Source organism: Oxyura jamaicensis, chromosome 8 (assembly GCF_011077185.1).
Source record: "Oxyura jamaicensis isolate SHBP4307 breed ruddy duck chromosome 8, BPBGC_Ojam_1.0, whole genome shotgun sequence".
Taxonomy (NCBI): Eukaryota; Metazoa; Chordata; class Aves; order Anseriformes; family Anatidae; genus Oxyura; species Oxyura jamaicensis.
The window spans coordinates 29,969,035-29,985,320 of NC_048900.1; the positions used below are offsets into that span (position 1 = coordinate 29,969,035).

Genomic DNA, 16,286 nt, shown 5'->3' on the forward strand with positions numbered 1-16,286 from the left:
GATGCTGCACTGTGTGCTGCCTCACAGTACCAAATTGCGTTGGGATAGGTGACATCTCAACGATGGAGTAACCTTTATCTGCTTTTAGGCAAAGAATCCACAGCTTTTCCTCGGAGTAAGTAATTTAGTTTGTGAACGGAGCTGAGAGTAAAACAGTGGCTGTGGAGTCTGCTAAAATCTGAGTGCAGTTGGTTTGTTCCTGCACCCGTCCTCCTCCCAACAGGACCGTTTGGCCATAGGGCTGCTGGAAACACGCGGACGTGGTAGGTGATTGTTAGAGGTAACCACAAGGGGAAGAAGGTATTTACTGAGTAGCTTACTTTTCTGGATGTTTCTGAATCTGGAAGAGCCAGACTTAGAGCAGAAGCAATCTTAATGGGCTCAGATGACTTTTTCAGTCCTGCCTTCCTGCTCTCCCTTTTATTATGTTGTGTTTTTTTTTCCAAGTGTCTTTAGAAATTTGCTGCAACCCCAAGTCTTCTAGAGCAGAGCAGCCTGGCTCCAGTTTTCGTTCCTTCTTACAGCTTGCTTTTGTACGAAGGAATTCTTACTCAAAGGGAAAGCTATGTACTCGTTCACCTAGCGCACAGACTACCGGCTCAGCCCCGTGCAGGCTGCATGCAGGCAGACTCGTTCAGCACGGCTGCTTGATTGGATTTCATTTTAATTTTCAGTTTTTAAAAAGACTTGGGAGTTTTTGGCTTATTAATTAAGCACCCTTGGTACAGGCTTTTTTTCCTGCTGTTAATCCTTGTAGCTGAAGTGTTAGAAAGCTTTTTGTTGTTGTTGTTTGTATACCGGTGTTTGGGACAAATTAGGAGCCAGCCAACTGTGATGGACAGTGTGGGTTTGCTGCCCTAGAATCCTGTTGAAAATGATTTTGGAGTTAATTCACACAACGATGCCATTGAGACGGCACCAGCAGGCCTTCTTACTCTTGCTCTAGCTCAGTAGACAGTACTGAAGCCATTTTTCTTTAAAAAGAAAAAAAAAAATCCATATTGAAAGTCTTCAAACGGCAGTTCAAGCTTTGTGATGTGACCAGGATACGTATTTTCAAGGCTTAAAAAAATAATCCTCTCCTCCCTCCCTATGTTCTCTAGATAAGAAAGTCTGCACCGGGCATACAGGCAGGAAAGGCTTAGGACAGCCACCTAGCCCTGCAACAGGACTTAGTGTTTCTGGGATTCTGTACGTACTGATAAGTTCACTTGTAATATTTTGTTCAAACTCTTTATATATGGAACTTGCTCAACTTGTTGCCCTTTTCAATGAAAATAAACTGTTGGTACACCTTTAACGTGACATTCTGTGGAACAGAACCATCGCTGGACTGCTGGTAAAGTAAGCATATAAGGTAGGGGAAGGTTGTTCTAAGGACGTGTTCTGAGCACTATTCCTATGGAATACACGCTTTAAAAATCTTTAATAGATGATGTAAGAAGAAACACATGGAGGAAAAAAAAACTTTATTAATTTCTTTGTATAAAGAGTAACAAAGTGCTTACAGATTTAAGTCGGGCTCATACGTGACATACAGAAAAAACAGGTAATACTGTAAAAATAAATCTGACCTGCTTGCTGCTCATAATTACAATTTTATATATATATAGATAGATAGATAGTTAAAGACATCTTCCTCTCTTATTGCCAGAACTGCTTCCTCAAAGCACTTTCAAAACCCAGGTGTGGTGGAAAAACGGTATTGCCCAGGTTCTAGGACACGGGTCAGCAATATGTTTCCAGTTAAACTACTGTTCATCAAAGACTGCCAGATGTACAAAATGAGACCACCCTCCTTCACTTGACTCAATTACAGTTTAAATGCTGGATCTGGTCCTGACAATCCAACTTCCCTGGTCCCAGCCTGCCCCAGCTGGGCTCTGGCACTCCTGGTCAACCAAATACTTCACGAGCAAATGGCTGAGGACTAAGTCAAATTGAACCAAGGCCAGCGCTATTATTTTTAAAGCATAATCACCTTGCATCAAGGGAGCAGCTTTACTGAAAAACTGCTAAAATGAAATCAGATGCTGGCCAAAACTGACGAAAAAAAAAAGGTGTGCACTCCTCTGATGGCACAGATAACAAGACACCTGTTTTTTGTGCCTGCGGTGTTCTTTCCCTCTCCTAGGGACAGTTTTCCTGTTGTTCAGTCCTCTCCTTTACAAAATTAGTCTTTGCTGGGGGAGTGTCCCCCCCCCATCTGTACATGGCTTAATTTTCTTTTCTATCCCCAAAGTAGTTGTATGTTTGCCTGCGTACGTTTCCCCACACCGTGCACTGCGGCTCACTTGCAACACAAGCTGGAGATCACCGTGTTTGTTTGCATGTTGAATAGCTACATAACTGGTGGAAGCTTCGGGGGGTAGAAATGTGTAATGGGGGGCAGACGGCTTAGGCAAAGCAAATGCATTTATCCAGAGACGGGGTTTCTCCATGAAACACGTAACTATACATGCTGAGTCATGCTTTTTTTTTTTTTTTCCTTTTTGAAACATGATGGTGAAGCATTTTTTTTAAATATGATTGAGAGCACAGAACCGCAAATGGCTTAAGAAGAGTTAGGATACCATTTTCTCTGAATTTTCTGCACCCAAGTTGTTTTTTTGTTACTGAAATGTAAGTGCACCTCAGCCAAAATTTTCTAAAAGCTTCCTCAAAAACGCCATAAAATTGGTGAGTTCTCTTACGTCCACTAGGTTCACAGAATAAATGCGAACCACAGACTTGTTTTAAATGCTACAGCTTGCACTGAGATCCGTGCACTGAGAACTGTAGCATTTTTTTGACACTGCTCTTTCAGCTCACGTTTATCTGGACAGTTCAAATTGCAGCAAAACCATAATCAAATAAAGGTGAAACTGTGTTGCAGTAACCGGCGTAAAAGGAGTTGAAGCTATTGTTTCTGCCATACCTTTTAAATCAATTTGATCCAACTGTTGACTAAATAAAAAAAGGAAACCTGTTGGAAAAATAATCCTTTGAACACATTAGCACAGTCAGAATACAAATTACAGTAGTTAAAAAATGAAAGGTCTGGGCATTTATATTTTGACACACATTTAAAGCACTGACATTGTAAAAAATTAATTATATTTTGCTCATAATCGTTTCAAATCCTTGGATCAGGTTGTGAAAGGTTGTCCGTTTATCATGCTTGAATATCCAGCATTTCCTCATCAGCTGGTCAACCTAGCAGGAAAAAAGAGAGAATTTTTAAAGGATGAGTGAAACAATTTGTATCTGCAACAAACAGCATAGACCTGATTCTTACTGCTGCGAAGTCAAGAACGCGGGATAGAAACCTGCCAAGGATTCTGCTCAGAATTGGCAAGTTTTTGGAAGCAGGGCTTTTTTGGTTTTGTCTACGTAAAGGTGTATGTTTGATAGCGCAAACCACTGGCACAGTAATAATGTAAGCAGGTGAAAACAATGCAACAGCTTCAGGAGTGTTTGTTTAGTCAAAATAGCTACTAATTGCATGTCAGGGGCTAGGGCACTGGTTAACCAACAGCACCTGGAGCTAGGGGATGGTGCCTGACAGCCTGATGCACCTCTCAATGTCACACAGGTCCAGGCTCCAGGAGCTTGCTGGCAACTGGGGCCTGCTGGTGCGGAGCCCTTCCAGCCCAGGGCTGGAACCAGGTCCTTTAGCCAAGCTCTTAACCCCTCTGCAGGGATGCTGCAATGTGGGAAAGTCAGTGCTGAAAAACATTTAAAGATAATGCATAAAAACTGGTAAATCCCTTTCCAATAGACCTGAAGTACTTCTCACTGAGAGTGCATCCAAAACACATGTGTAGTGCTTTTGCTGCTAGTTCACTGAAAAAGGAAGAAGATTATAGATGTGTAAAATTGTGGGCTAGTGTTAGTTTATAAAATTATAAAAGTGTAGCTGTGTTACCTCTTCTGGGCAGTTGGGAGGACGTGGCAAACGCTTTTCTTCTTGTAAGACACGCACGAGCCGTGCTACTGTCATCTGACCCTGCGTGGGGCCGATCATTTTCAAGAACTCCTGTGAAAAGAGGAAGTGTCAGCTGTGCATCCTCCTACCCAACACAAATCCAGACTCCTGCAATTGGACAGCAAGATGGCATTTCAAACTCACAATGAAAAGAAACTGTAGGTGACTACAGATAACGGGCACCATACACGCACATTAGAAAACGGGGAGAGACATCTGTAAATTGAGTTTCCTGGCCAGGACATGTAGGCTGTCACCACAACTTACCTCTGTCTCAGTGAAAGACAACCTCGAGGGTTGTTCTCAGAAGGTAAATCCTTCGTATTTCTTGTTTCAAAACAACAGAACACACAACTGATGTAAGCAGCCTTAACAGCAGTTTCTTTCACAATCACTTACCGCCATCGGGCTGGACTCCGAGTCACAGTAGGTTAGCAGCTCATACAGCGTCACCCCAAATGACCAGACGTCCGAAGCGATGTAAAATTTACTCTGAAGCAAGCATTCTGGAGCATACCTGTGGACACAACGTGACTGTTACATTTTATTCACAGCTGCACAGATTTACTCACAAGTGCACACATCTCAAGTAAGCAAACTGAAGAGGCACGCTCTGCATTTGTAGAGTCCTTAGACACAGAAGCATCCGTAGGGTTTGGAATGCCACAGACTGAGTAAACGTGGTGTAAACATTACACAGCAAATCACTGTGAGAATAAGGAGACCAAAAACAAATACAAAATAATGTGAAAATATATCATTCAAGACGAAATTAATAACACAAGAGCAGACTAGGATAATCTACCTTGTGTCTCTTGCTCTGATACTGTCTCTTTATTGAGGCCTCTTTACCAAAATAGGAAGAATTATCAGGACGCCTAAAAGCCTAAGTCTCTGGGAGCAGACAGGTTATTCTGCTGCACAGTCTGATTAATGAAAATTAATTGTAACTTCTTACCAAAAAACAGGGCTGTCGAGGTCATCTTTGACAGTGTAGTACTCCTTATCAGTCTCAATTGCTTTGGTGAGACCAAAATCACCAATCTTCACTCTGTTCTCACTTTCAACAAGGACATTTCTTGCTGCCAGGTCACGATGCACATACTGACAGGAGCCCAAATAGTCCATTCCCTACAAGAGAAGAAGAAAGACTTTTACTCTAGTTTCTCCAACATTTATGTCACTGTTTTTCTTCCAATTTCCCCCTCAAATGCTCCCTTGTTCACCTGGTAATGCTCCAGGCAGGTTTTCAAACGGCAGGTTCTCCTGTTGGCACTTCCCAGGGTCCTTTTCTGACCCACATCCTTCCCCTAACTCTGCCTTTGATTTCCCCCTGCTGAGGCAGTTTGTTGTGCTTCTGCTTCTACTCTGTTTAACTTCCAGCCAAGCGAGAACTGATGCCTGTGCTTATGCTGCTTCTAATTGCCTGGTCCACCCTAAGCACAAAGCCACAGCCTCTTAAAGCACGTTGCTTCACGCAGTCTCACGGTACTGTGCACTTGCTTCCCTTCCTCACAAGACTTGCAGATCGCTCCTTCCCTCTTACCTGCACACCATTTCTAAATGCTGTTCTCCCTCCTATTACTTCCAATGCTGTAGTAGGAACAACTTCTTCTCATTGTAATCTTTTATGCAAGCGAACCAAATAATTGCTCCCTTGCTGATCTTTGTGCCAATAGCATCTGCAACACTGGAGAGACTGCTTTAGGATTCAGCTTCTTGGGGACAAAGCAACGAGAATGGTTTTGTTTATAAAGCAAGCCTCCCCTTCCCTTCTCCCTTACTCTATTAAATGAGATATTAAACTAATCAAACAGAGGAGTTGCAGGAAGCCTCTGGTGCCATGCTCACCTTGCAGATCTGAACTGCGTATTTGAGAAGTTGTTTGAGACTGATTTTGTTCTTGTTCCGCGGCAGATACTCCTTTAAGCTCCCAGAAGGAAGAAATTCCATGATGAGTTTAATCCCATTTCCTCCTAAAAACAGAGCGTGTGTTTAATTTGCAAGCATGCATCCCTTTATGTCATTAACACCTTCTGTACGAGGCCCCCAGCACTGCTAATATTTGTTCTGGAATAATACTGACGACCACGACCAGCCTATGGGCTATCTCCCACATCAGTCATTGTACCAATACAGAGGAGAATCTGTTCCAGCAGCACAATTACTGAATATAAAGCTCTTAAAGCTTTTAAATATTAACTTAAAATAATCACTTTTGCAAATGCAAAGTATTCGGCAATGGAGCTCTCTTTGATGATACCGCGGTTTATGGGGTTATGACCTGGCTGATTCTGTCAGCTCTCTCCTGGAACACAGAAACCACCACCCTGCCCGGGTGGCTCATTCCTTTTAATGCATTTGGTGAGATCACCAGCCACTTCGGTCACATCAAAGTTAGCTAAGCACAAAAATGGGAAGAAGGACGACTTCTGCCTCCTTCTGCCTCTCAGAGAAATTGCTGCTTCTTCCACGAAGAAAGAGATCTAAACCCCTAAGACAGAACTAAAGCTGTTCTACTTCTTAAAATGCTTAACTTTAAAAGGGAAACGTTTATACTTTAGTGCATAGATTTAGTATCTTCATGAAGATTTACCGTCTTCTGTGCAAATTCCCTTATATTTGACAATGTTCTCGTGATAAAGATTCCTCAAGATTTCTATTTCCTTCTTGAGGTCAGCAATGTGATTCCCTCCGCTCTCCGGCTTTAGAGATTTAACTGCCACTTGTTCCCCTGTATTGTCGCCTTCTGGATCGTATCTGCACAGTTCAACCTTGCCGAAGTGGCCCTAGTTGTCAAAGAAAAGACAGCATTAGTTAACACAGTGCTCGCTAACCGTAGCGTCACCGACACTGCTTCAGGCATTTATGATTCACGTCTTGCTGCTGGACACAGACAGCACACGGAGCTGCGTACACACACACACACAAACTAATTTCACTAAAAACACAGAGACCAATAGACCAGAAATTCCCCTTAGTAACAAACGTGCAAACACGATCACTGCTAGCTGGCTGTCCCCAGAAGATTGCCTGAATTTCCACACAGAGCACACCTATGTCCTTGCAGCTGGATTCACCAACAATTCCCTGCCGCCCGTGCCCCTCAGCAGGCCTAATGCATACAAAAAGCCTCCTCCTCGCGTTGTCCCCACCACCCCCGTACTTCGTGCAAAAATTTTTGCTGCTGCTCTTCATGCTCAGCCCTGACTGGACTTAAGGGCAACGTGGGCCAGAAAAAGTTGTATTTGTGGTTTCCAACGCAGGGTTCTAAATCTGACATTCCTCTCACCTCTCCCAAATCACGGATTCTCTTCAAGAATCGTTTTTCAAAGAGCGTGGGGTCGACCTCTGTAACAGGCTTCTTCTCTGAGACAATATCAGGATCTGGGAGTGGAAAAAACGTCCTAGGTTAGGCAGGTTCTTCTGCAAGGACTTCTGGCAGAACCAGAGATGTTGTCAATGCTCTGAATCAATCACACGAGCCCTGTGGAAATCTCACGGAGCTCAAAGATTGCCGTAAAACCAACTGAAGCTGTTGCATAAAATACAGACTATCAAGTGGCAGTAAACACCAGCATAACGTGAGCCACATATTCAGAACGAATTAAATGCTTTCATCCTATTTGTGCTGATCTATAGAAAGGGGCACGTCCACTGTCGTAAGGACACAACCCGCTCCTGTCAATACAACCGCACGTAGCGTTGTTACTGAGATTCCTAACTCCTGAGATGCTGCTGCTCAACTGCCTACTTGTAATGCCCACTAAGTTCTGAAACACCTTGTTTCGTAGAACACAGTCAGCACACGTTCCTCCTAGCTTCTTTGTTTACAGACTGTGAGGGCAGGAATTTTATTCCGCAGAGGAGCAGCGATCTGACAAAGTATCCACCTGCAAGATCACTGTGGAATGGAGCCTGTTTTGTACAAGTGCTACACATTACAATAAATGGTTTCTAAGGCTCAAAGATTTAAAAAAAACCTGCATATTAACAGACTTTTATTAAAAATAAATCTGTTTTTGCATAGACAAAAATGGAACATCTATGAAAGTCGTGTTGACTGATTTTATAGCAGCTGCTTTATAGATAAGAAAGGATTTAGAATCGGTGGTATGTAGAGAAACAGGATTTCAAGTAACAGGATCTCTTCTCTCTGGTGACTAGCAACGGGACCTGAGGGAATGGCATGAAGCTGCATCGTCGAGTTGGGCTTGAGGATCCTTGTGGGTCCCCTTCCAACTCGGGATATTCTATGATACTGTCACCATGCAATAATGCTGCTGTAAGGTGTCCAACTTAGCCAAAGCCGGCCTTTTTTATCCAACCCTTCAGCCAAGAAGCAAAACCAAGCCTTACTTTGCTCCTCCAGTTTGTTGATGTCTCTCATGATTGCTCTGAAGAAGGGTCTCTGATGGGGATCGTAGTTCATGCACTGTTTCATCAGGTCCGCCAGTTCCTTGCATGATGGTGTTGCCAGCACAAAATGCCCCTCGTAGAACCTTTCCTTCTGTAAGGTGCAAGTCACCGAGACACAGAATCATTACATTTGGAAAAGACCCCCGAGATGGGACAGATGGGACGAGGGTGGCCTTGTGCAAAAGCTAAAAGCAGAACTACCCAGCAGTCTGCCACATGCAGGAGGCAACCTGCAGCCAGGGCAGCCAGTTCCTTTCAGCTACCTCCTGTTAAAACAACTCAGGCAGTGACTCAAGGACTTGCCGTTTCCTTCAGACAAGCAGCAGCTGCCCTGCTCCATCACCTTCCCAACACAGCAAAACTTCGAGAGAAAAGGCTGATATGGAACGATGCTGAGGGACTCTGGCAGCAATTAACAGAAACTGCCAGCACTAAAGCAGAACAATTTTTTTTAAGCTTTCAGAGCAAGCAATATGGAGTCCCAAGGAGACCAGTTATGAGCCAATGTCCAAAAGGAACAAACAAGAACAGAAAACTAGGTGCTTTTAGGCAGAACCTGAGTAAGTTTTCAACTGGACATATTGATTAGAAAAGGGCGGGTGTGACAGCATCAGCAGCTCTGCTCAGTTGTTACCATGCTGCATTTTGAGAATCACTAACAAGGTCAGGTTGAAGCAGTAATCAGCATCTCTGTAGTAAGGACAACAATTCCTGCTGTCATCTGTGGCAATTTAAACAGCATTTGCCCCTTGTCAAGTACAGCTGAGCTGGTTTTAGTACAAATAGAAAGCAACTTAAATTGGGTATAGAAACTGAAGTGCCAAAGAGGATGCATGTCCAGGGAAAGTTAATCTAACGTAGTTTTACCTCTGCTAACGTCTTGTCTTTCAGTGGTATTTCTCCATTATAGCAGATTTCCCACAGTGTTGTACCAAAACTCCACTTATCCGCTGCAATGCTTAAATTTTTTGAGTCTTCAACACATTCAGGTGCAATCCAGGGGATTCGCTCGACACATTCTTAGATAAAAGGCAGAACCAAAGCATTTTGGAATTAATATCGAAGGGCTTAAGACTTCCAGCTTACTTATTCTTGCCTAACAGCTGCTTAACTGAAATAAACTAAAGCTGCAATGTTTGTCCAGTTTCAGGGAAACCCTAATTCCCAAATCCCTGTTCTCATACAGACATTTCTGTGGCTTTTAGAAGCTCTAGCTTTGAGCCATCTGGAAACTGAGACTCCTTCTGTAGAAACTCCTTCTGTAGAAACTGAGACTCCTTCTGAAGGTCACTGGACCTTCACAGCACTTTATGAGAAATGAATACAACAAGCACTGACCATCAGCAACAGTCCTTTAGTTCAGTGTGGTTTTCAGCTTCACAAAAGCTGATTACTTTTATTTGAGAACCAATTCTAGCTGGTATAAACTTCATTATTTCCCTTCCCCACCACGCTGAGGAGAAAAATCTGATTCCTGTGCCATACCTTGTCTGGACAGCACGGTTATCGGTATTCCTGGGTCACTCAGCTTTATGAAAGGACCGTATTCGGTATCAATTCCTTCTCTTGCCAGCAGGATGTTTTTAGTACACACATTTCCATGTACCAAGTCCTTATCCTCCTGCAGGAAGGTAGGAAAAGAAAACGGTGAGTGCAGTGAGCTAGCAATGCCCAGCAAGTGCTCTAACACACCCGCAGCATGGGGGGGTCACTGTAGAATACTCCAAGCTGAAATCCAAAAATGCAGCTTGGAAGAAATTATCCTAGAGAAAAACAGGGAAAGGAGAAGTAGGAACATGCTGTTCACACTTAAGCATTTGTATTTGTAGATATAATACATTTTAGAAAAAAGACCAACATTTGATTCCTGTTCCATGACAAGCAGAGCTGCAGAAATGGAACACTGACTTCCAGGTACAAACAAGGAACCGGTGGCAAACACAAGCATGAAGAGAGTTCGGCTTATTTAAAGTAATATAATGATTTTGTTTTTTAAATCCCATACATTGCACAGTCCCACTGCCTGCAAGAGGAAATTCATCAGTTACTAACGCACATGAAATCTACGTAGCCCTAGACTGCAGCAAGCTATAGACAATGCTTGTCTCAAGGTGCCTTCTTACCAGGTAGCTTAGTGCACTTGCAAGCTGCTTGGCTACTTTGAATTTCCAAGGAGTTGTCAGGAGTTCACTTTTCCGATGCATGAACAAATCCAGAGGCCCAAATTCAACAAACTCTTCAACCATGACATCTACAAAGTTGGTACATAAAGTCAGTATTGCAATGACCAGTGTCTGGAGAAATCTGATAGGCCTGTTCCAACTTCCCCTTCCACCCCCCACTTCGATGCAAACTACTAGGAAGATGCCATTATTCCACCTGCTTAAAGTTTATTTCAGTTCTCCAAGAGTCCAGACTAAAAGGCTGCCAAGAGAGGCTTTGCACAGTAAAAGAACAGAAAACTTTGAACAAAGCATTTCCGAGGCCACGGGGCAGAGCCTTGCCAGGGAAATGCCTGCTGCTGGAAGGCTACTTGGTATTGACACTACTGTCAGCACTTGGCTTTCCGACCTCAAGGAATCACCCTGTAACATTCAAAGACAGCATTGGAAGGGAAAACTTTTAAGTGAAAAGGACTTGGCAGCTGCTTGGCTGTTCCCATTCCACTTCTGTCTGCCCCGAAAAAACAACCACATCTCCCTCAAGGCTAGCTCTGAACTGAATGGCTGCCCTGTCCTTACCGAAACTGCTTCAAAATCTGTCCAAAGCGATGTTAACTGAACTCACCTTCTACGTCCCGGACACAGACTCCATGGAGAAGGACAATGTGCTTGTGGGAAACCTGCCTCATCATGCTCGCTGTTTCAAAGAATGCCTGTTAGAAAGTGAAGCAGATTCGCCGTTACACTGCTGATCATCGTGGCGGTTGTCCGTGCCATTAAACTACAAAACAGCAGCAACAAACATCTGCAAAAGATCCCTGTGTTTTCCAGTAGCATAAAGGGATCGACATAAAAGGGTCATAAAAGGACCAACAGTAGGGAAATGCTATCCTGCTGCTGTAAGGGGGGCAGGGGAGGGCTCTTGTGGATGTGGTGTTCACTGGCTCATGTAAGCAACCAGTGCTCTCCCTGGCACTCTTGCAGACACGCAGATACCAGGTCTGATCACCCCCACTGTGATGCATTATTAGCTTCCCTTCGTAGATGACAAAGCAAAATGCAAATCAAATAATTTGCCTGTGGCCTCGCTGATGACAGAGCTGGCAACAGACTGCCAAGCCCACTGCACAACGCAGAGGTAGCTTCTGGAAGGTAGCGGTGCCCTCACTGGACTCCCTGGCTCTCAGATGACCCAGTTCAGACCTTGGGTATGGGTCTGCCTGTTCGCTTCACACCGCTGCAAGGTGTGGGTCCATTTGGCTTGTGCTTACAGTCTGCACACCTGCAGGCTGGAAGTGAACACTGCAGTTCTCCAGCCAGAACCCAGTGCTGCTTCCTGCCTAAGGACATCAACTTTTTCACCTTCTCAAAGGGCTGATCAATTATGGATTCAACTGCCTGGAATGGTGAGAGCTATCTTCAGCATTCCCCTACCACGTACACAGACCCTAAGTTTCTCAGGCATTGCACAGTTACAATGTGGTGAGGCCCAGCATTGCAGGACAATAGAGTAAGAGAAAAAAACTTGCCAAAGAAATGTCTCTGTGGCTGGGGTCCAAGACTTTGAGGAGGACTTTAATCTCTTTTTCATTTTGATATCCTTCATTCTCATCATCTTTGTAGTTGAGAATCCCTGAGTAGATCTGTGTTCTTGTCCCTCTTCCAAGATGCTCACCCTACGAAACAACACACCACATACTTTCAAACCAGGACACGAAGCAAACAAATATACGTTTACACAAACAGTTGAATCTGCACTCAATTCTGCCTCTCAGAATTAGCCCTCCACTTGATCTAGCTACACAGAGACTTAAAATTATTACAGAGTGGAAAAAACAATGTCAGCATGTTATTCTTCATTTCAGTAGTCTCTCTGAGAACACTTACCCTGTGAACTCACTGGATATTAAAGGGCTGTTACATCTCCACTAACATCAAACAGGCTCAGTGAGATTTAATGCAATTAGACTAAACATCAAATGAATCAATAGTAACTCTTATGTACAATAAGCTGCTACTGAGGCAATCTGTAATGTGTTTCCAAAAGCTGAGGAAGTAATATTTCAATGGAACGCTTTGTTTGGGAATGTAATTTCCTCCTAAATAACAGAGGATTCCGTCGTGGGGTATTTTTGCAGGAAGTCTGCAAACTGATTGCAAATTACCAATCAAAAAACAATTCATACAAACTATATCTGCCTTCCCCAGTCAGTCATGGGTTTTTGTTTTGTTTTTGTTTTTAACAAAGAAAAAAAGAAACCTTTATTTAACTGAAGAAGCTAACGGCATGATTTAAGAGACGAAGTCTTTTAGAAATGTTCAGTGTGATCTGTGCACTCAAACAAATGTTTTTTGAAGTTTATTCAGGTCACCTGCACCACTAACTGCAAGTGACTGTCACGAGATTTAGGAACATATCTGCTAAATCAGTTTGGAAAACAAGATTCTGAATGCCAAGACTCTGCAGACCTTTTGAATACTTTACCTTTTTGTTGCTGTAGGATATTGTCTTAAACCTCTAGTTGCCCATTTCCCTAGCATGCCAGGCTTTAAAAGATACAGGTACATTTAGTAACAACTCAGGTAGTGACAGCAGGTCCTAAGACTTTCATGACTTTTTAATAATGACCTTACAAGCATCTTTTTTCACGTGCTTTATAAAATTGCTTAAATATTCATTTGATTTCTGGTGAAAGGCATTACTTCCAAGCTTTGCTTTTTTTTTCCATGCAAGGCCACGTAAAGATCTGGATTCTGCAATAAGAGGCTTTAACACAAGTAAAGATTCAGGAAGTTTCATTGAGGAGAAATGGGAATGGAAGAACTGTCGGACCAGCCATAATGCGGTGATTCTCCATTACCTGACTGGTTACGGAGGGCTGCCCTGCTCGTTGGATTTTAAGAGACAAACAGTGTTCAGCAGCTGCCTACCTGCGTAATTTCTTCTTTGAGGATTCGATGGAAACTCAGCTGCCCCAGATGATAAACAGGCTGCCATTCCTGAGCCTTCTTGGTTGCGACTAGCAAGTTGGAGATCTCTGGAAGGCAGGGAGAGAAAATACTTGTTAAGACTTCTCAAAGATAACTGCATACATTCACCTTTCTCAAACAATAACACTTTTGTATGTTCACTGCAAAGTAAATTCCCAAATGAATGAGAAGGGAGAAAAGATAAAACTTTAACTGAATTCCTGGCTAAGTAACTTCTGCTCATCACTCAACAGAGAATTCACCAAAACAGAGCTGTATTTTGTATTTTATGTACACAATCTAACATCAGCTGTGTTACAGCTGATAAGGAACTTACTGCACAGAGAAGTATGCAGGGCCCAAAAAAACACTACTTCTGCCGCAGATTAAGTGAAGTAACTCCCATTCCTTCCTGCCTACAGGTATGGCCCTTCTCTGCTGTCCAAATGGGTATGAGACAGCCAGAGTCTCATTTCCTCTCTTTACCTCCTTGAAAGATTTTTGTGCTCTGGGAAACACTAACAGTCTGTTTTCAAAGCATAAAACTTGAGAGCAGGGAATGGGAAATAAGCAGAAGGAAAAGTCTGCTGCTGCTTCCCCCTGTTTCTGGTCAGGGAGAGGCGTCGTTAGATCCAAAAGCCTTACATGTTAATGTTGTCTTCCTGCATCTGACAGCTGGCGTTATTTATTACCATACAATGGTTTTAGATGTCTGTGTGCACCTGGCCCTCCCAGTACTGGGCGCATAACAGGTACTGCAGCAGGACCAAACCAGTCTAGCACCTGAAAACAATCCGTTAACAGACCAGTTGTTGGAAATACTGTTCTCTTTCTTCAGGCCCTAAGCATCTTTGTGGATAACCAATGAGACAGATTCAAAAGGAAATGAAGAAAAAAAAACAGGGAAGAAACAGAATAAGGAACAGCAAAGACAATGCACTGGGTCCAAGTGAAGTTCAGAGATGCAACTGTCATGACAAAAGCCAAGGAGGGCAGAAAACTCCTCGATCTGCTTTGCTTATTTTATTCCAAATACAGCTGTCAAAATTTAATTGAAATGTCAAAATGTTTAATCTCTCCATGCTCCAGACAATTAACAACGTCCTTGGGAAGTGCTGAAAAACTGAAGCATCTAGCTACAGAATACGACCTTCTAAACAAGCAGGTAATGAATGCAGCTCAGTTATTCCCCTTATTCTAACAGGAAACCATTATCTGATCAACACAACCACGCCACTGTGTGTTTCCTTTCATAAAAAAAAATCAGCTGCAAGACACTTGTAGCTTATAGCAGCTTTAATAAGTGTTGGCATTAACAGTTTAACAAAAACACAGTTGTCCCTGTCATCTAAAATCTGATCTCACAGTCAAATCTACTGACTTCAAGGGTGCTCGGCTTGATAACGGCTCCAGACAAAGCTTTCCCCACTGCTCTGTGAAGATTAATAAAATAAACAACACATCATGACAGCAAATAAGCTTGAAACCAAAGGTTGCCACGCAACAAGCTGCAGGCTGCAGACCTCCTTTGCCGGAACAACATAACGTGATGCACGGCGGCACTGCCTGGCGTACGTGACTCAGTGGAGAAAAGGAAGAACCGTATATGGTCCCTGCTTTGACACAACATCGCAGCCCATGACTCAGAGTCAGCTGTGACATTTTCTTTTTAAACAAATCTAGTGCTCTGCCTCTGCCATCGATACTGCAGAGGCCAGTTGTTTAGGTGCAAAAAGGCAAACCACTGTCATTAGAAAAGTTCATACAAGCAAGGCTCTTGAGAAGCACCAGCCCCTGAGCATCCTGTACTGAGCTTGTAACACTAAAAGGAAACCCCTACAACCTTTTTCACAGCATTTGCTTTTGCTTTTTGGCAAGATCCCCAAACACAGAGAAGCAAGAAACTTCTTAAGTAAGGGAAGAGCTTGACACACGAATACAGAACAAACAGAGGAGACTAAAAATGCCTCCAATGCTGAAGCTTGTTTGCTTTCAGCAACAAAGTTTGTAGTTTCTCATAAGGGACAGAGACTACCTCTTGGTTTTGGTTGGCAGCACCTCTTCAGTGTAAAGCTTATGTTGTCTGTCCGAAGTATTTGTCCTTTAAGATGATCCATCAGTTCTTTTAAGGATTCGAAAGATTTGTTTGAACCATGTAGGAAGTACCCGCCTTTTTTCACCTCAATCTGGAAGTTCTTGTACTGGATTGAACTATTTATCATCTGGAGAGAGTGGGGAAAAAAGAAAGGAAAATACTGATCACTAAAGTGAAAGAACATTTGTAGGAGTGAATAAAGCCATAAAGCCTTTGGAATTACTTCTAGGAACAATTAAACACTTGCTCCTATGCTAGCTAGGTTCCTCTAATCAAACTTCAACAAAGCTGGAGAAGGCCCTGGAATTCCTGTAACCTTCAGTCCCAAGAAGGCTCATAAAAACAGAGTGGAAAAAGAGCAACATAAAGATACAAACTTTTAACAGGTCCAAATTACAGCTTCTGTGTTCTGCACAGCCTGAGGGTATTCGGAAGTCCTGACTCTTCAGAAGGAATTTTCTTCCGTGCTCAAGAAGCATTTGGTCAGTTGCAGTGACAAGTTCTGTATGTCACTCTCACAGCGTATGAGTTAAATAAGCTTAATTTGAACCATGTTCATGCACAGTTCTAGTGCTATGAACGGCAGTGTTCTGGATGTAATAAAACATATTTGTCAGAGAGAGCACAAGAGTCTGGGGAAAATAAAGCTATGAATACTAGTGTCTACCCCCTG

At 43.0% G+C, this 16,286-nt stretch overlaps 1 protein-coding gene across 2 annotated transcripts in view; it reads right to left on the reverse strand.

The window, feature by feature from the left end:
- Window positions 1–1,452: 1,452 nt before the first annotated feature.
- Window positions 1,453–16,286, reverse strand: part of JAK1 (Janus kinase 1) — a 55,710-nt gene continuing 40,876 nt past the window's right edge. For both annotated transcript variants that reach the window (XM_035333798.1, XM_035333799.1), the window contains 15 exons: window positions 15,554–15,740; window positions 13,480–13,586; window positions 12,078–12,224; window positions 11,174–11,261; window positions 10,510–10,637; window positions 9,872–10,007; window positions 9,254–9,405; window positions 8,327–8,477; window positions 7,260–7,354; window positions 6,564–6,756; window positions 5,819–5,943; window positions 4,926–5,098; window positions 4,367–4,484; window positions 3,908–4,018; window positions 1,453–3,195 (listed from right to left, as the gene is read on the reverse strand). In XM_035333798.1, the coding sequence (XP_035189689.1) occupies window positions 3,094–3,195; window positions 3,908–4,018; window positions 4,367–4,484; window positions 4,926–5,098; window positions 5,819–5,943; window positions 6,564–6,756; window positions 7,260–7,354; window positions 8,327–8,477; window positions 9,254–9,405; window positions 9,872–10,007; window positions 10,510–10,637; window positions 11,174–11,261; window positions 12,078–12,224; window positions 13,480–13,586; window positions 15,554–15,740 (2,013 nt within the window). In that variant the 3' untranslated portion in view covers window positions 1,453–3,093. The remainder of the gene's footprint in view (window positions 3,196–3,907; window positions 4,019–4,366; window positions 4,485–4,925; window positions 5,099–5,818; window positions 5,944–6,563; window positions 6,757–7,259; window positions 7,355–8,326; window positions 8,478–9,253; window positions 9,406–9,871; window positions 10,008–10,509; window positions 10,638–11,173; window positions 11,262–12,077; window positions 12,225–13,479; window positions 13,587–15,553; window positions 15,741–16,286) is intronic.